A 24,582-nucleotide genomic window follows, 5' to 3' on the forward strand; every position below is an offset into this window, starting at 1 on the left:
CACATCCAACTATTGTTCCTCTAGCGATTAGTAGATCGTAAGAAAAAAGTCAGTTTTAAAAATTATGTAGATATGACAAGCTTTAGAATTAAAAAAAAATTAAATCCATCAAGAAAATTGTACGTTAACAAAAATTGTAACAATATCAAACCTTTGGAGATGGGCAACATTATTCAAAGCTCTCTAAAACAATCAGTACACTCCGCAATCTATTCGTCAATGTGTAATTTTTTAACGTCAAAATTATAAAATTGATATACATTATTCCGCAATTAATAAGTATGTGACGCCACTATGAATGTTCGAAGGAAACTGATACAGAATACAACATGACAATGTCAGACTTTGTTTATAATCGAAGAATATGCTTCGTGGAGATCTATCGTGTCAGATTGTAAGTTAAGACTGTTATTCTGTCTTTTAATATTCAACATCTCAGATACTAAACGCTTTTTATAACACGGTTCTTCATCAAGAATTTCCACTTCATCCCAAAGAAATTCATGATCATGTTGCACTCTATGATCAGTAATAACCGAACGTGTAGATGTGTTATGTCTAATATGATTCCGATGCTCTGCGATTCTGGTTTTTAACTGTCTACCAGTCTGACCGACATAAGACGCATCACAATCTGCACATGATATCTTATATACAACATTATTCTTCGTGTTTTTTTGTCGTATGTCTTTCTGTACTTTTATGTATTTGCTCATCTTGTTGGGACTGTGATAGGAAACCCTGATATCATTACCATTGAATCTCTTAAATTTATCTGTATGAAACGGAATGAATGGTACCGTAAGCCAGGAAGTAGAAACTTCACTGTTTTGTATTTCGTTAGAATTTTTATGTGTGTGATGTTTTATTTTTTGTAATTGCTTAATACGTTGTCTGATATTATCAAAAATAAACGATAAAGGGTAATCATTCTCTAAAAGAATGTTGATTATCAAAGTTAAATTATTAGTATGAAAACTAAAGTCTGATAATATGTATACTCTATCTACTAACGAAAAAACCACACCTTTCTTTTGAGATATGGGATGGTTAGAGTGAAAATTGAGAAATCTACCTGAAAATGTAGGCTTACGGTACCAATCGAAAATAAGTTTACTGTTGTATTTAATCATCGTAATATCTAAAAAATTCAGTTTATCTCCACCAATTTCCACAGTAAATTGTAGACGAGGGTGAAAATTATTGAAAATTTGTACTAAATAACTGATGTCTGACGAGGAAACTGCCATACAGATGTCATCAACATATCTGTAGTAAAACAAAACATTTTTATCAAAGAGTCTCAATGATATAGATTCAAGCCTCCTCATCACCAGGTCAGCGATAATCGGAGAAAGAGGAGAGCCCATGGGTGTGCCAAAACATTGTTTATAAATACTATTATCAAACAAAAAATATGTTGAATCTAAAATAAGTTTGATTGCCTCAAGAAACTCATCCCTAGGTAACAGACATCCACGTGAGATAAAATTACATATATGCGTTTTTCTTTCTTTAATTGTTGTTTTAAATTATTTCTTTTGACTCTTACAACGTCCTTTTAACTTTTTTCGTTTATGTTTATAATAAGAGTCCTTTATCAATCTTATATTATTATTTTTATAACGCTGACTGTAAATATGCCTAATAACTATTTTTCGTTTTTCGAATTTATTAGAATGAATTTTGGCTATATGGCTGTTAAACAATTGAAAATGTGGATTGATCTGCGGAGAAAGATTATCAGTAATTATTTACATATTTGTTTCATTAAACATTGTATAGAATTTAACATCACACCTCAACATCTTCACAATTTATATAACTTAAACATAAGACTGCACAACCAAACTTTTATCAAAAAATTTGCTCGCTTGAGGGAGACTTCTCTCAGGAAAATTCTAAAAATGGAACTCGGTGATGCTCACAGAGAAACGTATCATCTTCGAATGCTGTTGTTGCATACGGTGGGTGTTCTTCCCAGCTGTCTTCCTATTAAGATCTGTGATGATTTTTTGAATATACAAGAGAAATCTTGTAAATCATATTTTATTAGAGAAAAGAAAAGACTTGATTCTAAGTTCTATTGGCTTTCGTACAAAAAGGAAAAAAAGACTCACATGAACATCACGCCTATTCAATATAACCCTCTTACACAGAACAATCAACCGAAAAAGTCCATTGATAATAATATCTCAGTAAGTTTGAGACAAAACAGAATACAAAACTCACATTCTATTTTTATTTCTCCTTTATCATTTAATATTTCTAACTCGTCTTCGCTATTAACTATCAGGAATAAATGGTTTGTAAACCTGACTAATGAGAACATTCCTTTAAATATACAATGTTTTTTACAATTAGGGGAAGGTTTTGCACTACCTCATAAAAATAAAAATATTATTTTTGAATGTATCAAAAGTGTAGAAAACAGCACTTATAGAATGCCAATAGCGAAACAAACCGAAGTTACAAATAACTCCATACCTATATTGAATAAAATCATTTCTTCACCTATTTTTACTTCTTCGGTTGATAAAAAATTACAAATAATGGAAATTAACACCAAAAATTTCATATCCACTCATCCTGATATCATTTTTACTCATGCCGATAAAGGCAATGTTACTGTAGCCATGGACAGAATCACGTATATTAATAAAATGAACACAATTTTTGAAGACAGAGACACATATAGTGTTATTAAGAAAGATCCGACTAAAAAAATCACAACAGCTGTGAGGAACTTGCTTACCAGATGGAAGAATAAAGAATATATTGATAATAGAGAGTATAGGATGTTGTATTGTAGTGATGGCGTTTTACCCAGAGCTTATGGATTGCCAAAAATACACAAGGTTGATTGTCCTCTCAGAATTATCGTTTCGTCCATAGGCAGTCCATTACATTCTTTAGCGACTTTTCTGCATGACATTTTGTATAACTCTGTTCCGAAGGCAGACAGCTATGTAAAAAATAGTTTTGAATTGATTGAGAAATTGAGGAATGTGGAGGTCAACGATGCTTGCCAATTGATTTCTTTGGATGTTATCTCATTGTTCACCAACGTACCCTTGGATCTTGCTTTGGATTGCGTTGCTGAACAGTGGAATTTTATCTCACGTGGATGTCCATTACCTAGGGATGAGTTTCTTGAGGCAATCAAACTTATTTTAGATTCAACATATTTTTTGTTTGATAATAGTATTTATAAACAATGTTTTGGCACACCCATGGGCTCTCCTCTTTCTCCGATTATCGCTGACCTGGTGATGAGGAGGCTTGAATCTATATCATTGAGACTCTTTGATAAAAATGTTTTGTTTTACTACAGATATGTTGATGACATCTGTATGGCAGTTTCCTCGTCAGACATCAGTTATTTAGTACAAATTTTCAATAATTTTCACCCTCGTCTACAATTTACTGTGGAAATTGGTGGAGATAAACTGAATTTTTTAGATATTACGATGATTAAATACAACAGTAAACTTATTTTCGATTGGTACCGTAAGCCTACATTTTCAGGTAGATTTCTCAATTTTCACTCTAACCATCCCATATCTCAAAAGAAAGGTGTGGTTTTTTCGTTAGTAGATAGAGTATACATATTATCAGACTTTAGTTTTCATACTAATAATTTAACTTTGATAATCAACATTCTTTTACAGAATGATTACCCTTTATCGTTTATTTTTGATAATATCAGACAACGTATTAAGCAATTACAAAAAATAAAACATCACACACATAAAAATTCTAACGAAATACAAAACAGTGAAGTTTCTACTTCCTGGCTTACGGTACCATTCATTCCGTTTCATACAGATAAATTTAAGAGATTCAATGGTAATGATATCAGGGTTTCCTATCACAGTCCCAACAAGATGAGCAAATACATAAAAGTACAGAAAGACATACGACAAAAAAACACGAAGAATAATGTTGTATATAAGATATCATGTGCAGATTGTGATGCGTCTTATGTCGGTCAGACTGGTAGACAGTTAAAAACCAGAATCGCAGAGCATCGGAATCATATTAGACATAACACATCTACACGTTCGGTTATTACTGATCATAGAGTGCAACATGATCATGAATTTCTTTGGGATGAAGTGGAAATTCTTGATGAAGAACCGTGTTATAAAAAGCGTTTAGTATCTGAGATGTTGAATATTAAAAGACAGAATAACAGTCTTAACTTACAATCTGACACGATAGATCTCCACGAAGCATATTCTTCGATTATAAACAAAGTCTGACATTGTCATGTTGTATTTTGTATCAGTTTCCTTCGAACATTCATAGCGGCGTCACATATTTATTAATTGCGGAATAATGTATATCAATTTTATAATTTTGACGTTAAAAAATTACACATTGACGAATAGATTGCGGAGTGTACTGACTGATTTAGAGAGCTTTGAATAATGTTGCCCATCTTCAAAGGTTTGATATTGTTACAATTTTTGTTAACGTACAATTTTCTTGATGGATTTAATAATTTGATTCTAAAGCTTGTCATATCTACATAATTTTTATAGCTGACTTTTTTCTTGCGATCTACTAATCGCTAGAGGAACAATAGTTGGTTGTGATGAAGATGGATTCGCAGAATTAATTCAATGAATTTTAACTTTAAGAATATTTTGGCGCTTTTGAAAAAGACTCAATCTACGAGTCGAAACGTTAAGCAGGTTTTTTTGAATATTGTTATTTTTTAATGTACATCTTCGAATTTTAAACAAGTCTTTTTATATTGTTAATTTTTAATCTACATCTTCGAAGGAATTTTTTCTTTTGAAATTAATTTATTACATATATGCGTTTTTCTTTTTTTAATTGTTGTTTTAAATTATTTCTTTTGACTCTTACAACGTCCTTTTAACTTTTTTCGTTTATAAATATTTTATATTATATTGAATATTATTTTATTTTTAATTATAAGGTTAAAACCGCTCGCGCGTCATATGTGATACACCATGCAACACTGGTCTGCTGGCTAGATATAGATAGATAGAGTGAGATGATAGATAGAGTGAGATAACACATAAAGTCAAAGGCCCTCTATTATCGAGAAAACGAGATGGACATTTTCTCTGGTCGACGACGTTAATGACGACGATGACGTATCTTAAAAATGAAACGTGAAAATTCACAGATCCGGACTTTGCGTCGCGATATCTCCGCTCGTAGGACACGTAGAAAAAAAATGAAAGCACTTTTATGGTACAATTTAAGTATTTGCTATCGATTGAGCGTATGTAAAACTTGATCGGTTCAGCCGTTACTGAGATCTTATCATCTCGACCCCGAAAAATTCTCAGTTTCGCGTAAAGGAGGCACGGTCGTCGCGCGCTTGGCTTAGCGCCGAGACACTACCGTGTCTCCAGATAGTACGTAAAAATTCAATGTCTTGAAACCTGAAAATAGTTTTGTATTATTCATCATTATATTAACATTACCTACATTATTAATAAAAACTACATTTATCAATAAAACGACTTGAATAAAAGAGAAGATCTAACAAAATACCGGAGAGATAACAATTGTGTTGCAGAGATATGCAAGTTTTGCAGATTATAATAAAATTTTCAAAATCTTTGCTATGCAAAAATTATCATGCATCAGTATACTTACAAAATGTGCTACATAATTTAAGGTTATCCTATACATATGTCGCAGAAATTATATATCAAATACAAGATATTCAATGCTAAAAAAGTTTTAATTGTAATAGCTTTACGTAGGGGAGACCGGGGCTAATTCGGGGTAAAGTCATCATTCGCTTTAACTTACGAACAATAAATCATATAAATTAGCGATTAATACTAATGATGCGTCTTCATGTATCCATTTTGCCAACGGAGTTTTGTTAAGTTACTGGCAACATTGCAATTTCTACAATGACGAACGTGTTTTATACAGTCGGAAGTAATTTCTCTGACGCGAAGAAGGTTTGTTATTATATGTATTTTTTTCGCTTGTACAATTATCCAGATAAGTAATTCTAAGTGAAATGTGTATGCTGGACACGAATCCGCTGACTATTCTCGCAGTTTCATGGATTTATTATATATTTTGTGTAACGAAAATAGAAATGGACGGTTGGGGCAAAGTCGGCATAGAGAGACAACGGGGCAAAGTCAGCGCAGTAATAACCTAACTTAACCATAGTCCGTGCCAATAGTGTCGACTTTGGCTGTGTCGGATATGCACTGCCACTACTAAAAATTTACAGTATACGTAACGTGCACTATAGATTTTCAGTACTAGCAGTGCATATCCGAACACGGCCTTTGTCCTGGCGGTTTTCGTCTCTTCTCTATTGCAAATACGTTATTATATAGCAAAATGGTTAGGACGTATCGATGCAAAACAGTTCCCGTTGATAAAAATAAGGTAAAAGAAGCTGTAACGGTGAGTAACAAAGATAATTATGTGTTCCGCAGGTTATCTTCGAGCCCAGATTTATTAGGTTAGAATAGCTTAGAATGCCAATGTTCGTAAACATTGCAGTTCATTTCATCAGTCTGGAAGCCTAAAAAGTTTTTTTCACAATCGCCACAGAAACTCATTAGTCTTTTGAGAGCAGGCCGCCATGTTCTTTTTCCGAGTCATTAACAGATTGGTACTCTCGAATTACAAGCAATTATTTTTCATTGCACGGGCTAGTATAAATTAAATAAATTTCAAATCAAATCTCAATAACCGACTTTTATATTTTGTGCACTAAGAATAACATATTGCAGAAATTTTTTAGAAAACTGTAATATGCAAATTGTAATCTGTTTTACTTATATATATGTATGTTCATTTTGAATTTGCACCTTGAATGATCTATTAATTACTTTTCGTGATACATATTCAACAAAAAAAATATATTTTATGTATGTTCCTTGCAGTTATTTTCTAGAAAACTGTAATATGCAGATTGTAATTTGTTTTAGTTATATGTAGGTATGTTCATTTTAATTTGTACCTTGACTAATCTGTTATTTACTTTTCGTGGTACATATTCAACATAGAAAATAACATAACGTATGTTCACTTTGAACTGGCACATTTAGTAATATATCAGTTACTTTTCGTGGTCATATATTATATTAGAGAATATCATTTAAAGTATTGAAGGTTTAAATTATTATGTTACATTATTAGATAATCATTTTAATTTAGAAAGGTTCAAATTTTTGGGGTTAATTTTCAAAGGTTGAAATTTATTGGGTTTTCTATTTTGTGGTTATGTAATTATTTTAATTTAGGAAGGATCAAATTTTTGCGGTTTAAGCATATTGAGGGTAATATTAGTGGCCGTCCTGATAATATTGTCAATTATGTCAGAAATAACTCTATTCCCATTCTTAATAGGCTTCATAACAATTTTCCTTCACCAAGTTTTATTGAAAAGAATATTTTGAAGTGGTTACACTTAACTAAAAAATTTATTAACGACCATCCTAACGTTTTTATTACTAATGCCGACAAAGGAAATGTCACTGTTTTACTGAATAAAGACATTTATATATCAAAGATGGAAGTGATTTTATCAGACACTAATACTTACGAAATTGTCGATAAAGATCCAACTAATAAATTAACTCAATATTTACATATATATATTGAATGATGATATCCGTAGACTCGTAAGATTTAGAAAAATCCTAGAAAGTGAAATGCAATTCTCGCAAGTGCCGAATTATATGAGTGATTGTTTATATAGAACTTCTTTCTAACATCTCCCCAAGGCGTCTAAGATAGGTTTCCATTAAAATGCCTTACTGATGAGTCCAGTAGTGGAAACCGGGACGAAACGCCAACTTGTGATATTCTTCGCAATCTTATTATTTTCACAGATTTAAAATTATCATTTCTTCATTAAATTTTAATATATGTCTTTCAACATATTATTAAGATCTAATAAGATGCTATAGACATCAAAATTTGTTAGATTGATTGTCAATTTAACTAAAGTGATATTACTGCGGTAGTCAATACGTATGCGTCAATGCTGAAAATCCATCAGCGTCGCGAGGAGGACTACATACGCGGTACATAAATTCACACAATTATAATTAACACTAACATCCTGTTACAAGACTCGATTAGGTATTTCACTTTCTAGGCTCAATATTTACGTACACTACTTACAAGGTGGAAGAGCATTGGATGTATTGATAAACTAACATATAGTAAACTGCTTACAACTGACGGTATTATTCCGAGAGCTTATGACTTAACAAAAATACATAAAGACGGTAACCTATTGAGAGTAATTGTTTCCTGTATTAATAGTCCATTATATTACCTTTCCCTTTTCCTACACAACATAATTAATGATAGCTTACCACCAGCTCCTAGCCATATTAAAAATAGTTTCCACTTAGTTAAAAATTAAGAGATACCTATTTTGATTCTCAGTATGTAATAGCCTCATTAGATGTTGTTTCACTTTTTACAAATATTCCTTTTAATTTAGTCATGGATGGCATAGATAAAAGATGGTTTCACATTTCTCCTAATACTAAGATTCCTAAAAATGAATTTAATATTGCTGTTAGTCTTGTCTTAAATTCAACTTTTTTCACTTTTAATAGTAAATTCTACAAACAAGTTTTTGGTACTCCAATGGGTTCACCACTTTCACCAATATGAGCAGATATTGTTATGCAGGACTTGGAAGAACAAGCAATTAATTGTTTGTCGTTACAACCATTGTTCTATTATAGATATGTTGTTGTACCTCTCGGTGCAACAAGATATTGGGTGGATCGATATATTCGTTCGGTTTTTATTAATAGTGCAAATTTTTTCCGAATATCTTCGATTCTAATTGCCTAATCGGGCAATCAAAATATGTTTTGGAAAGGTGACAGTCCGCTCTTTTCATCTGTTAAAATTGGTTTCATTGGAATTAGTTTTGTTTGTGCTACAGGACTGTGAACATGTCGGAGAATAAGGTGCATTTTCGGCATATTTTGCTTTATTACTTCAAGAAAGGCAAGTGAGCTGCGGAGGCCGACCGAAAGATATGCGGCGTATACGGGGACGATGCCTTAACAGAACGTGCCGCTCAGAAATGGTTTGCCAAATTTCGTTCCGGAGATACGAGCCTTGAAGATGGACCCCGCAGCGGTCGGCCCACTGAGGTTGATTCGAATGATATCAAGGCACTGGTTGAGCAAGACCGGACGTTAAAGGTGCGAGAGATTGCGGAGACACTTAAGATAGGTTATGAAACCGTTCAAAAGCATTTGCAAAAGCTGGGCTACGTGTCCCGCCTCGATGTTTGGTTGCAGCACAAGCTGACCGAGGAGAACCTGGCCAACCGCATATCCATCTGCAATTCACTTCTGAAGCGGCACGAAAGCGACCCGTTTCTCAACGAATAGTGACTGGCGACGAAAAGTGGATCACCTACTACAACATAGTGCGCAAGAGATCGTGGGGAACCGCTGGCGAGCCGCCGAATGCCACCCCGAAAGCCGGCCTGCATCCGAAGAAGATTTTGCTATCCATATGGTGGGATCATCGTGGTTTGCTGTTTTATGAGCTGCTTCCTCAGGGAAAAACGATCGATTCGAAGGTCTACTGCACGCAGATAACGAAATTGAATCAAGCATTGCGACAGAAACGTCCAGAACTGGTCAATCGCAAAGGTGTCATTTCCACCATGACAACGCCAGACCCCAAACCGCAATAATCACTCAGCAAAAATTAGTGCAACTTGGCTGGGATGTTTTGCCCCACCCACCGTATTCACCAGACCTTGCGCCATCCGAATACCACTTATTCCGGTCCCTGCAAAACTCCCTCAACGGGAAATCGTTCACTGATCAGACAGCTGTGAAAACGTACCTCGACCGGTTTTTCGCTTCTAAGCCCCAGACCTTCTATGAGAGCGGAATAATGAAATTGTTGGAAAGATGGCAAGAGGTCATCAATAAAAACGGAGAATATATCATTGATTAAAATTCATCCTTTGTATGAAAAAAAGTTTCATTTTAGCCTTCAAAAACCGAACGAATATATCGATCCACCCAATATTATTTTGGGATTCGATCCGCTCAAAGGGTTGGAACCCACGAGGAAAACGAGGAAAGTGGTCAAGGTCGTAGAACAAGCACTCACTGCACCACACTTTTATTAAAATAACAATTACAATTTCGAGTGGTTATTATCACTAGTTACATTTAACCCTTTATTTAATTGATATAATTACCCGATTAAAAGATTACACTTTGATTGTTACAATTCGAGTAGTTGATTGCAATAGTTGAATTTAATTAAAAGAATAATTGAAATTGAATTATAAACAGCTCAAATAAATTAACAAATTAAAATTAACAATAAACCTCCCAGGTCAAGAATAAATTGAGCAATAATGGTTGTTAAATATATCTATAAATTCATTATAATGATAACATTAATATACGGTACGTTTCGACTTCACAGAGTCCTCATCAGCCGTAAAAAAACCCCTTAACAGATGAAACCAATTTCCTCTTAAGACATCCGAAATTACTACGACCACACTATATGTCCTAACTGTGCAGATGGTCACACGTTAGTGACAAAGATTCAATACATATCCAGTCAACCAGACCCCCCCCTCCACCCCACCCACATGTTTACATTTCTATCCATCGTCAGAAACACGTTTAAGCAAATGAACATATATGTCATGGAGAGATTCAGTATCCTTTTTCAAATTAATACTGTTACGTCCAAGCTCCGATTCCGGGAGGAGCTGCGGAAGGGCGCAACGAACTCTGCCCGAGATTCGGTCACGCTCAGTCCCCAATTTTCGGAAGGGGCAACGGAGGAGCGTCACCGAGTTCGGGCTCTCGCAGGTACACACCGTGGAGTGTCCTGTGAGTCGATCGTACCTTTAAGTGCTCCGGAAAATGGGTCAGTGTCTCGGAAGAGACACTATGACGCCTTTCTCCGTGAGCGGTCACGATCGTTGGTCCTTTAATTTAGGTCAGGGAACTTAATCCCTATTACCTGGGAGTGGACCTGTGCGATCTAACGGGAATGGATCAGGGAATACGAGAAAAAGAGAGACGGCGGCGTAGTGTTTGCGGGGAGCGGCGGTGTGGTACTTTCGGGCATCGGAAGTTGCCCAGGCCGCGGATTCCGGTGGGAGTCCTTAATATAAGGGCCTCTAGCGCGAGGCTCCCTAGTCGCACCTCGAGTGCGCACTAAAATTGGAGCGGTTAATAATTGTAAAAAAAGGAATTGGAGTTGAGTGTACTTTGTACGCATACTCTTATTAAGGAAGGGGAAGGGATAAGGAAGGGAACGGCAACGGCTTACTTGTATAACCGAAGAAAAGATGGCGGCGGTCAGTCCCTCACGGTACAAAAAGCTTCAGAGGGGCTTCGGAGGCGCACGGTCGTCGTGTGTGGTCCTATTGGACTTCGGAAGCCACGGAGACGCACGGTCGGTCGTGGGTGCTCCTGGTGGACGTCGACGACCTCGGAGGCGCACAGCGGTAGACGGGCCTTGAGTGGGCCTTGGTGGACTGTCTCGAACCGAACACCAGATCTTGGTCAGTTGACTCGGGCAACACCTCGGACAACTGACTTTCGATCAAAGAGGTGACTTGAGCGAACAAAAGGGGAACCGGGCCAGTCAACTCGGGCTTATCGCCTCGGAAAACTGACACGGTGGACTGATGATTAGAACTGTCCCTGTGCGCTTCCGAGGGCCTCTATTTATACTCCCAAAAGGGCGGATTTTTCCTTTGTCTGAAATTGTTGCAACGCTAGCAACTTGTGACATGATTTACGATTTTTCTTAACTTTTATCATTGCTGATGTTAGCGTTTTTTCCTCAGTGATAAGGATTTTACGATTTTTCTTAAGTTTTATCATTGCTGATGTTAGCGTTTTTTCCTCAGTGATAAAGATTTTACGATTTTTCTTAAGTTTTATCATTGCTAATGTTAGCGTTTTTTCCTTTTGATAAAGATTTTACGATTTTTCTTAGCTTTTATCATTGCTGATGTTAGCGTTTTTTCCTTTTGTTTCAGTGATAAAGATTTTACGATTTTTCTTAGGTCTTATCATAGTTGTCGTTATCGTGTAATTGTACTTAGAAATGTACGGTTCAGCAATTTTAATCTCTGCTATCCTTTTTGTATGTACGCTATTTTTATCTTTTGATTTTTCCTTTTGAGTGACATTTACGAGTCTCCCAGCGCATGGAGTGCACTTAGGCTCTATTATCAGATATCTGCGCTCGGGCCTGTCTCGTAAATCTCACTCTAGATATGACGCTGACCAACCCTTTGAAAGAAAAGAATCGTGGAGTCTACAGGACGTAACAATACCATTTAACTGTTCTTTAATATGTAATGTCTCTGATATCAATCTCGTATTATAATTAGATTCGGAGTCCATAATTTTCGTATTCTTCCAGTCAAAGACATGATTGCACTCTAATGCATGGTTTGTTAAAACTGAATGTCTAGATGCATCAAGTTTTCTATTATTTATATGTTCATTTACTCTAGTACTTAATTTCCTCTTTGTCTGTCCTACATAAGTCACATTACAGTTCTCACATGGAATCTTATATACAACATTATTACTATTACCTTTTTCTTTTTTATCTTTAAGTACTTTAATAAATCTATCCAACTTATTCAAACACCTGTAACCAATACTATAGACTGATTCATTGAACATATGAGTAATTGAATATGTTACACTATTTATAAATGGAAATACGATGAACTTTTTCTTATTTAAATCTTTATTACTTTCTTCCGACTTATCACTGAATGTGGAAGTAATTTTTTTATTTGTATCAAATTTTTAATTCGTATACTAAAATGTTTGAAAATTAATTCCAGCGGATATCCATTATTTAAAAGGATTGAAATACATTTTTCTAAATTTTTCTAATGAAATTTAGGATGTGATAGTAATATCGCTCTGTCCACCAGGCCATAAATTGAGCCTATTTTGTGACAAAGAGGGTGGTTAGACAAATAAGATAAATATCTCCCAGAAAAAGTTTTCTTATGAAACCAATCAATTGTTATACCACCATCTTCCACAATCAGTAACAAATCCAAAAAACTTATACAATGATTATGCTCATATTCTATTGTGAACTGTAATCGTTCATGAATGCTATTAAAAGTATCAAAAATGACCATGATTTTGTCCTCCGGGGCTGCCAAAATTATATCATCCACATAACAAAAATAAAATGACACATTGAAACTTAGTAAATTTAAAGCTTTTTCTTCCAAATCTTGTAACACTAAATCAGCTACAATCGGAGACAACGGTGAGCCCATAGGTGTCCCATAGGTCTGTTTGTATATTGAATTGTTAAATTTAAAAAACGTCGAAGATAAGACAAACATAATGGCATTTATGAATTCAATAAATTAATAGAAGGCTCAACAAGTATAAAACAAATAAGTTGAAAATAAAAGAAAAAAGCCAAATAGTTTTCTTAAAAATTATAAATATAATGAATTCAAATCATAATACATTAAAATCGAACAGAGTAAAATTCGCAAGTAAAATACGCAAACAGAGTAAAATTAGTAGGTAAAATTCGCAGACGTTTCGACACCGATCGGGTCATTTTCAATGTTAAATTTTAAACTCAAGTGTAATAAAATTAAATGAACGAATAACAATAATAAAATTAAATATGTGTACTTAAATATAATAAAAATTAACGAGTAAAATTGTGTATAAAAATTAAAGAGTCAAAAGTATAAAATTAAATGTGTATAAATTAAATATGAATCTTCCTTTCAGTGTTATTTTGCAAAGTTACATAAATCTTAACAGAGATGTAATAAAAAATGTACGCTCTATAAAATTCCAGTGTGTTTAAATCCATTATTAAATAAATATAGTCTAAAATTACAGCTGTAAAAATTCGACTGTTCTCTTTGAAATCAAAATAAGAAATGAGGATTTTATACACATTTAATTTTATACTTTTGACTCTTTAATTTTTATACACAATTTTACTCGTTAATTTTTATTATATTTAAGTACACATATTTAATTTTATTATTGTTATTCGTTCATTTAATTTTATTACACTTGAGTTTAAAATTTAACATTGAAAATGACCCGATCGGTGTCGAAACGTCTGCGAATTTTACCTACTAATTTTACTCTGTTTGCGTATTTTACTTGCGAATTTTACTCTGTTCGATTTTAATGTATTATGATTTGAATTCATTATATTTATAATTTTTAAGAAAACTATTTGGCTCTTTTCTCTTATTTTCAACTTATTTGATTTATGAATTCGTTCTTAGGTATAGTAGTTTTTTGTTCTATATAATTCCATCTCTTACTAATGCTGTCAATTATCAAATTATAAGGAATATTTGTGAATAAAGAAGTTACATCCAATGAAATTATGGAATCAGAGTTATTAATTTTTTTGTTAGAAATTTGTTTGTATAAGTTAAAACTGTTAGGAGCTCCAAGGGGATTTTTTGGTATGCTATTTGATATAATTTTATGTAAAAATGTAGCCAAACGGTATAAAGCACACAGTGTTTATTGAGGAAACTATTATTCTTAACGGGTAATTATCTTTATGAATTTTTGAGAGTCCATATGCAAGTGGTAGATTGGAATCAGAAGAACGTAGATGCAATTGAGTACTTTTTGGGATGTAATTTTTCTCTGTCCATTTTTTTTAACATTAAATTCAATTCTTTTTCTATTGATTTCATAGGGTCTTTCTTTACTAATATATAGGTGTTTCTATCACTTAACATTTCTTCCATTTTTTTTATATAATCACTTTTGTCCAACGCCACGGTGACATTACCCTTATCTGCCTTAGTAAAAACTACATTAGGATTATTTTTACAAAAGTCTATTGTTTTATTATAATTATTTAATGCCAATTTATCATTATTATTATTAATATTATTGGTTAAAAAGTTTTCTAATTTAGGGACAGCTTCTGAACGAATCTTACTTTTACATGCGTCATTAAAATTACGGTTATTATTCTCAAGATCCTTTATAAATTCATGAATCGCATATTTTTTGTTAATAGATGGAGGGAGATCGAACTTATTGCCTAATTGTAACAAGCATGATACTGAAGTAGGTATGTCAGTGCCAGATAAGTTTATAAACCATTTGTCATTTAAATTTTTTAATGAATTGATTGTTATATCACAAAACATTTCCGGTTTTAAGTTAATATCAATAATGTCACTATTACTCCCGCTATCAGATTCATTAAGAGGAGTCATAGAATATTTAGATGCCTTCTGGTTATTCAACTGAACACAATAATTAATAGGTTTGATTAATTTGGTTCTTTCTTTCTCATGTTTGTTTATCAAACCCATAAATTTATTCTTATGTAAGATAAATTGTTTATGACTAAATTTATTGAAGGAAGTGAAATGATGTTTTTGAATATCTGTCCAAATATATAACGGCAAAGAGTTGGATAAGTCTCTATTAACCAAAAATAATAAATTTAAGAAAGTTGATCTAAATGTCTGTGGGAGATATTTATTTGTCTAACCACCCTCTTTGTAATAAAATAGGCGCAATTTATGGCCTGGTAGACAGAGCGATATTACTATCACATCCTAAATTTCATCAGAAAAATTTAGAAAAATGTATTTCAATCCTTTTAAATAATGGATATCCGCTGGAATTAATTTTCAAACATTTTAGTATATGAATTAAAAATTTGATACAAACTAAAAAAATTACTTCCACATTCAGTGATAAGTCGGAAGAAAGTAATAAAGATTTAAATAAGAAAAAGTTCATCGTATTTTCATTTATAAATAGTGTAACATATTCAATTACTCATATGTTCAATGAATCAGTCTATAGTATTGGTTACAGGTGTTTGAATAAGTTGGATAGATTTATTAAAGTACTTAAAGATAAAAAAGAAAAAGGTAATAGTAATAATGTTGTATATAAGATTCCATGTGAGAACTGTAATGTGACTTATGTAGGACAGACAAAGAGGAAATTAAGTACTAGAGTAAATGAACATATATAAATAATAGAAAACTTGATGCATCTAGACATTCAGTTTTAACAAACCATGCATTAGAGTGCAATCATGTCTTTGACTGGAAGAATATGAAAATTATGGACTCCGAATCTAATTATAATACGAGATTGATATCAGAGACATTACATATAAAAGAACAGTTAAATGGTATTAATTTGAAAAAGGATACTGAATCTCTCCATGACATATATGTTCATTTGCTTAAACGTGTTTCTGACGATGGATAGAAATGTAAACATGTGGGTGGGGTGGAGGGGGGGTCTGGTTGACTGGATATGTATTGAATCTTTGTCACTAACGTGTGACCATCTGCACAGTTAGGACATATAGTGTGGTCGTAGTAATTTCGGATGTCTTAAGAGGAAATTGGTTTCATCTGTTAAGGGGTTTTTTTACGGCTGATGAGGACTCTGTGAAGTCGAAACGTACCGTATATTAATGTTATCATTATAATGAATTTATAGATATATTTAACAACCATTATTGCTCAATTTATTCTTGACCTGGGAGGTTTATTGTTAATTTTAATTTGTTAAAAGAATAATACTCGGGTTGAAGTCCTCGCTCGTGACTTAGACCGGTCGGCGACACTCGTTATCGCGGATGTAATATGACTCGGTTCTCGCGACGCGCGTAACGTATCGTTACGTTTAGATGTATGACAAGACTCTCTCGCCGGTTCTTAGACCGCCGAATATATAGGCGTCGCGGTGTCATCGAACTAGCGGCATGCGTGCCGTGTGCAATGCGGACTTCGTCCTCTTGCATTTCAGCAGTTCGTTGTCCTGTCGAAATGCAAGATTTGCTTTTTAGTAATAATAGTTATAATTGTTCGATGTGCTTGCGGTCATTGCTTGCGTTCGATCAGTGATCGCTGTCCGCACGCCCTATAGAATTTGCAGCCTTGCATTTCTACAAGTCGTTGCTATGCCGAAATGCAAAGGTTGCTTCGCGGTAATAATCTTGCATTTCCGCCAGCTCGTTGCTAGGCTGAAATGCGAGACTTAATTGTGGTAGCACTCGCGGGCTACAACAATGTCGATGACATTGTTCTAGCTATTCCACCTGACAAGGTTTATGACACACTTAATACCTTCAATTCTTTACATGGAAGGTTACAATTTACTATGGAGATTGGCAGTGATAACAGATTGAACTTTCTTGACACTACTATCATTATTGACAATTGTAGAATTATTTTTGACAATTTTCACAAAAAAACATTCTCAGGTAGATTCCTTAATTTTCACTCAAATCATCTTATTTATCATAAAAAAGGCATTATTATCAGTTTTATTGATAAAATTTTACTTTTATCACATCCTCGATTCCAGCAAAATAATTTAATAGAAGCTATACAAATTTTTTTAAACAATTCCTGTCCTCTTTCCTTTATATTTTCTACCATAGAACAAAGAATAAAATACCATATACATAACAAACAGAATATACAGAATTTTCATGTAAAAGTTAAATATTTCACAATTCCTTACGTTAAATCTATATCTGAAAGTTTCCTTCCTATTTCCAGCATGTTCCATTGCAAATTAGCCTTTTCAATTCCCAACACCTTAAAAAGTTTTATTAAAAGAGGTAAAGATAAATTAGAATCTCTTTCTAACAACAACGTTATTTATAAGATTACCTGTGATGATTGTGAAGCTAGCTATGTTGGTCAAACAAAAAGAAAATTGAGTACCAGGCTAAAAGAACATATGTCTGACATTAGAAAAAGGACAGGTTCTCCTTCTGTCATTACTGAACATCGTATCAACTTTGACCACAATTTTAAATGGAATGATGTGCAAATATTAGATATTGAATCTTCTTACTATAAGAGATTGGTGTCTGAAATGGTTCACATCAAAAGGCAAAAACAGGGTCTTAATAAACAAAATGATACAGAGTCTTTACCAGAATATTATTCTCAGATAATTAACTTTCTCTCTCCTTCGTAAATTTCCTTACCTTTTCCACTTTTATTCCCACTTTATTACATTTTTACCCCTTCCTAATTTTCCCCTTATTTCCATTTGTAGTTCCTTTGTACTTGAGATGTTCGGTTATTCTTATTTTAAATTTTATTGTCAAGTTTATTGTCAACATTTTAAAATGGGTCTCTCTTCGCATTGTTCTAACTTATATTAATCATAATTATATTTTGATACAATTTTATACAAGGTAATTGATTATCTTTTAATTTAATTGTTACTAAATTAACAAAATGGATATGAGTTACTTATGTTATTTTGTAGTATTACATTATATCCATTTCAATTTATTGCCTTGTGAATTAACTTTTTCACTGATCAATTGTCTCTTATATTATATTCTTTTCGTTATACTCCTTTTTTTATTATTTTTATCTATTACTGACATTGTTTTATTATGTTACTATTTGATGTCTTGCTTTGTTGACGGACTCTTGCCATTTTACGCCGATATGATATGTCTTCAATAGCGAGTGAGATTAAAAAATACCCACATCACAGAATGTATATACGTATTGTTCGTATTTTATTAATATTTTTACATATGTATTCGTTTATGTGAATTTTTATAATATCATTGTTTGTACATTGTTAACGATATTTTGCGATTTAACATTAAAAATGACCTAATAAAGGTCGAAACGTCTGTTTTCTAAATTTTAAATTTTATTAAACTTTATATTTATATTTTTAACTAATGACATCTTTTATTTACTAAGTCTTTTACAATTTAACGAATGTTGGCTCGTAGCCCTGTTGTTTTAATTATTTTTTATATATTTTTTATTTTATTTTATTTTTTATTTTTATATTATTTTTCATGTTATAGATTATTCAAGGCCGATTGTTCCATCTTTCGGTAAAGTTTACCTGTTAGGTAAATCTGGCATCCGCGCACGTGATTGGCCAATCTTGCTACTTACCTAATAGGTAAACTTTACCAAATGATGGAACAATCGACCCTTAAATAATTACCCGTAGTAAATAAAAACTAATTTTATCCTCTTTCTGACCATATGATGACTTGCATCAACTTGCATTGGTTATTCTCACGACAGTATAAGCTGATACGTATATCACTGCGCATACTCGCGATGCTCGACGCTCGACGTTTGATGCTCCCTTGTAAAAGTCATGTAAAGGCACCTTCCCAGATAGCCAAACCCACCAAAAGCATGCATTGCAAATTTATGCCACATATTATAATGGCAAAAATCGAGCAGCAGTCGAACACGGTTTACCGTTTCAGTATAGCCATAACAGAAATACAGCAAAAATAGAGCAGACCTGCGTCATAATACACTAGCAAAAATTCTGTAAAAATTCATCAAACTTTGCCTAAATAAAGCAAGTAGAAATCGAGCAATACATGCTGACAAAATAAATTAACAAAAAATAGATCAAAACTTGATATAAAACATGACTACATATGTTAAATCAGCAAAATGCTGTTAAAAATCTGGCACACTTATTGTCATATTATGATAGCAAAAACGCAGCAAAAATCGAGCACAGCCTGCCGTCACGTCGCCACAGTGGGTAAAAAGGTTCACTTTTAGGACAAAAATTTACCGACAGTGCAATTTTCAACCGATTTTAATTTTTTTTTTTTTAATTTATTCGTAATGAAATGCTCTATAACGTGATGCTGCTTTTGTATTTAAACAAAGCTTGAATTTAAAATGGCGGATTAAAAATGATTGTCGAAGGTGTTAAAATGATATTGAATATGATATCTCACAAAAACACATAAATCGTTGTAACAAAGCTATGTAACAAAATTCTGCTAATTAATAATGTAATATTCTCTAATTAACAATATACAATAATATTACAGACTGTGAAAGCGTTTAAAAATAATAATGTACCTAACTATGCTTACTAATTTTTCTGTAAATCTGTTGAATATTGCATAATTCCAATATTTTTTATTCCGATATTAAAAATCATGTTGAGTTTAGGATTTTTTAATTGCTAAATTTATATTCAGTGCCTCAAGAAATCCACATGTATCTAATTTAAGGTAAATACATTCGATATTGTATGTGAGATTTCATATTCAATATCGTTTTAACACGTTCGACAATCATTTTTGATCCGCCACTTTAAATTCAAGCTTTGTTTGAAAACAAAAGCAGCATCACGTTATAGAGCATTCCATTACGAGTAAATTAAAAAAAAAAAGAAATTAAAATCGGTTGAAAATTGCACTATCGGTCGATTTTTGTCCAAAAAGTAACCTTTTTGCCCACTGTCGTGACTACAAAAACGCGTCAGATATCGAACGTGATCTGCCCTATCAGCCATTGATGGCGAAGACGCAGCAAAAATCATGCATAATCTGTCTATTTATATAAATTGTCTATTTAATAAAATATTTTTATTAAAAGTATATATAGACAATTCGAAACATCTCTGTCAATAAGGTAACAGTGGAGCAGTACGTTAGGTGAACGACTCAGAACTGGACCATGGATCGAGTCACGAGTTCAAATCCTATCAGGTTTAAAAGTTTTTTCCTAGGTATTATTAGTCAGTTCAGCACTTAAGGAGAGGACACAAATGATAGAGAAAGAAATCTAATTAATAAGAATTTAATTAAATTAAGAATTGCTGTAACTTTTTTTTTGGCAGTCTATGCACGATTTTTGCTGCGTTTTTGCCATCAATAGCTAATTAGGTAGATCGCATTCTATATCTGCCGCGTTTTTGCAGTCACGACGTGACGGCAGACTGTGCTCGATTTTTGCTGCGTTTTTGCTGTCAGTACTGGTTATGTCCGGTTGTGCTGTATTTTTACCGCGTTTCGTTGTCACGATGTGTTAGCAAATAATGATTGATTTTTGTTGTATTTTTATCGTTGTATTATGTTGGCAAGCTAAGCTGTTAGAAACTAAGCTTAATGAGGAAGCAGCAGCTTGATATCTGCTGTAACGACATGATCAAGTTTGCTGGCATACTGCTGGCATACTGCTAGCATTTTACTATCTGGGTTTAGACAGCCGATCAGGTTCGGCGGCGTTCGGCATTGTTCGGCGGCGTTCGGCGTTGCGCGGCTGTTACTGTCACCGATTCCTGTGAATTATGCTTTATAAATTTTTCGGGCGCAATGCGCCTTCATCGCTGCATCGTAAAATGATGCAGCGGCATGGGCATCCAGCTGGGTAGTATTGCCGGAGACGATGCGTATAAAGGTACGCATCGTTATAAGATCTTGACGTACTTTATCTTATCTCAACCATGTACATTATAAAATTAAGATTATTTTAAAATGAAATCAATAATTTGTTTCTACACCCTCGAATAAAATCGACATTTTATCTTGAAATAAGTACAACAAATATAAATTTATATATTCTTACATTTAGAATAAGTCTATCCATTTATATACGCGATTCTACAACATCAGCGAAGCTATCGTTGTGTAGCACGTTAGGTAAAAGGCAGAAAGACGCGGAATGAAAGATCCCCAGTTCGACTCCCGACAGAGCTCAGTTTTTCGTAAAAATATGAATAAAATTCCTTCCGCAGGAGTAAAATAAGAATGTTTAAATGAAGAATATTGTGTCAAACTTAAATTTTTCTATTAAGAAAATTAATGAGCTAACATCAAGAATACTTTAGTATAAATTTTACAATTCTTTATTTAAGAATAAAATATTCTACTCCGAAAAATAAATATAATTGGCTCTATGTCAATCTAATTTTATTCTGGATCTTGGAGTAATAGCATTAAACATAGAAATATTTGGATCTGTGAAGCTGGCACGACATTCTATCGATATCAAAAAAATGACAACAGTTCCAGTAGCACTTTTCATAGTTCTACAGTTCTACCTAAAAATAAAAAATAGTTCCGCAGTTTTAATATGAAAAAACTAAAATTGAAAATATGGCGTGCTAACTTCGCGAATCTGGCACGACAGTTTTCCTCTAAAGTATGAGAAAAAAGTAAATAATTGCACTTTTAGCAACAGTTCCCAATAGTTCTACTAAAAATCTACTAAGTAATGCATTTTCAAAACAAAATAACGACATTTAACAATTTTTATACATCATATATGTATATAGAAAATGGCATAAAACTTCTAGAAAAAGTGACGTGCTGACTATTTCTATCAGTTTCAACGACAATTCTCGTTAGATCTCACAGAGTTTTATGCATTGCAATCATTTAGAAGCAGAGTTCCGGCCTCTACATATTTTTAATCAATTTTTTAATACCTGAGTCCAGCACAACACTTGTAGAAAGAGTGACGTGCTGACCAATTCTATCAGTTTCAACGGCAGTTCTCGTTAGATCTCACAGAGTTCTATGCATTGCAATCATTTAGAAGCAGAGTTCCGTCCTCTACATATTTTTAGTCAATTTTTTAATACCTGAGTCCAGCACGACACTTGTAGAAAGAGTGACGTGCTGACCATTTCTATCAGTTTCAACGGCAGTTTTGGTTAGTTCTCACAGAGTTCTATGCATTGCAATCATATTTAAGCAGAGTCCTGGCCTCTAAATATTTTTAATCAATTTTTTACTACATGAGTCCTGCACGACACTTGCAGAAAGAGTGATGTGCTGACCATTTCTATCAGTTTCAACGGCAGTTTTGGTTAGTTCTCACAGAGTTCTATGCATTGCAATCATTTAGAAGCAAAGTTCCGGCCTCTACATATTTTTAATCAATTTTTTAACACCTGAGTCCAGCACGACACTTGTAGAGAAAGTGACGTGCTGACTATTTATATCACTTTTAACGACAGTTTTCGTTAGTTTTTACGAAGTTCTATGCAGTTTTTTTAAAGCATATAATTTCGCTTTACGATAAAGAAAGTTATCATGAAGGACTCATAAATCATGATATAATATCGATTTTGAATAATGAGTATTTTACGTCTTTATAGTGTACATGCAGAAACTTCCTGATATATGAATTATATATTTTTATGTAAGTTGCGGTCATAAAATGTGAGTTTTTTTTTCAAGTGTCTAATCATTCGGACAAGTTTTTGATGACAAAATAATTCTGGCGAAATTTTAATTTGCACAATAAGAAGAGTAAAAGATATATAATAATAATGTTCTATATACTCGAATGTAAAACAATATAAATTTAATAAGAACAAGGTGACAATAATTTAACGACGACTTTAATTGAAATAATTATGATATGAATTAAAGTCGTCTTTAATATTCTTTATATTCTCTATTATATCTCTATTATAAATCTCTATTATATTCTCTATTATATTCTCAAATAATCCTGAAAAAGAAGAGCAATTGAAAACGCATTTAAACAAGCACTTTGAAATGAAAAATTTAGGAGATGTCAAACAATGCTTAGGTATGACAATCGAGAGAGACTGGCAACGAGGAGAGCTATATATTAATCAATCAAATTACATTGAGGCCATTCTACACAAATTTGGAATGGAAGGATGCAACTCAGTATCCACCCCTATGGACCCAAATGTAAAATTGAAAACAGCGAAAGAACCTTTATCTACACAAGAAAAACAAAATATGAAGGAAGTACCATATGTTGAAGCAGTAGGAAGTCTCTTATATTTAAGCCAGATCTCACGTCCCGACATTGCCTTCTCTGTAAACCGCGTAAGTAGTTTCAATCAAAACCCGACTAAGGAGCATTGGAACGCTGTCAAACGCATTTTCAGATACCTCAAAGGTACAATAAATTTAAAAATCTGCTTTAAAAAGGATAGCGATAATAACATCACAGGTTTTAGCGATGCTGATTGGGCGAATTGCGAAGACACCAGAAATTCGATTACCGGATGTGTATTTATGATAAATAGTGGACCAATATCTTGGTATAGTAAGAAGCAGAAAAGTGTAGCTTTATCTACCGTAGAGGCGGAGTATATAGCACTATCATTCGCATGTCAGGAAGCAATATGGTTGCGTCGTTTGTCATTAGAAACAGAAAACGATTGTGACAATAAAACAATACCATTATATTGTGATAACACAGGTGCATTAAGCTTAGCCAAAAACAATTCTATAAGTCAAAGAACCAAACATATAGACGTGCGTTGTCATTTTCTTCGCCAACATATTGAAAACGAAAATATCGTCGTTAATCATATATCAACTAATGACATGACTGCCGATTTATTAACAAAAGCGTTGCCTAAGCCAAGGCATAACTTCTTTGCTACGAAACTAGGTTTAGTTAGCGTATAAGTATAAGCGAAAATAAAAATTCTTTTATTTACACCTTGTTCCTAGTACTAGCATAAAGATTGTATAAGGAAACACAGTACAGCTAATAGTTACTTTTAATTATACCAAAATGCGTTCAAGGGTGCGTGTTAGATATACTTAATACGATTATGTGAAACTCATTTATGTTATAACAAACTGACCGCGTTACCCGCCATATTGATTTTGTTCTAGTATCGATATATCTAATAACGATCGAGATTGACTACTCTCATGTTCTAATCCTAATAACGAACACACGTTATTATTTTCTCTCCTTTCAAATTCTCATATCCCATCAATATTAAATAACAA

General features: G+C 33.2%; 1 protein-coding gene across 1 annotated transcript; it reads left to right on the forward strand.

The window, feature by feature from the left end:
* Window positions 1-8,948: 8,948 nt before the first annotated feature.
* LOC108772360 (histone-lysine N-methyltransferase SETMAR-like) lies at window positions 8,949-9,706 on the forward strand. Its single transcript, XM_018537881.1, has 3 exons — window positions 8,949-9,003; window positions 9,067-9,234; window positions 9,303-9,706. Exons 1-3 carry the CDS (start codon window positions 8,949-8,951, stop codon window positions 9,704-9,706), a joined length of 627 nt encoding a protein of 208 aa, XP_018393383.1.
* The last annotated feature ends 14,876 nt before the right edge of the window (window positions 9,707-24,582 follow it).

Source organism: Cyphomyrmex costatus, unplaced genomic scaffold (genome assembly GCF_001594065.2).
Source record: "Cyphomyrmex costatus isolate MS0001 unplaced genomic scaffold, Ccosl1.0 scaffold186, whole genome shotgun sequence".
Taxonomy (NCBI): domain Eukaryota; kingdom Metazoa; phylum Arthropoda; class Insecta; order Hymenoptera; family Formicidae; genus Cyphomyrmex; species Cyphomyrmex costatus.

Bases quoted from the DNA above. Each gene is read 5' to 3' on its own strand.
- LOC108772360 (XM_018537881.1), top strand. From the start codon at position 8,949: ATGTCGGAGAATAAGGTGCATTTTCGGCATATTTTGCTTTATTACTTC. The intron at 9,004-9,066 runs GCAAGTGAGCTG...ATGCCTTAACAG, and splicing joins GCTTTATTACTTCAAGAAAG to AACGTGCCGCTCAGAAATGG. The intron at 9,235-9,302 runs GTTATGAAACCG...GTTTGGTTGCAG, and splicing joins TGCGGAGACACTTAAGATAG to CACAAGCTGACCGAGGAGAA.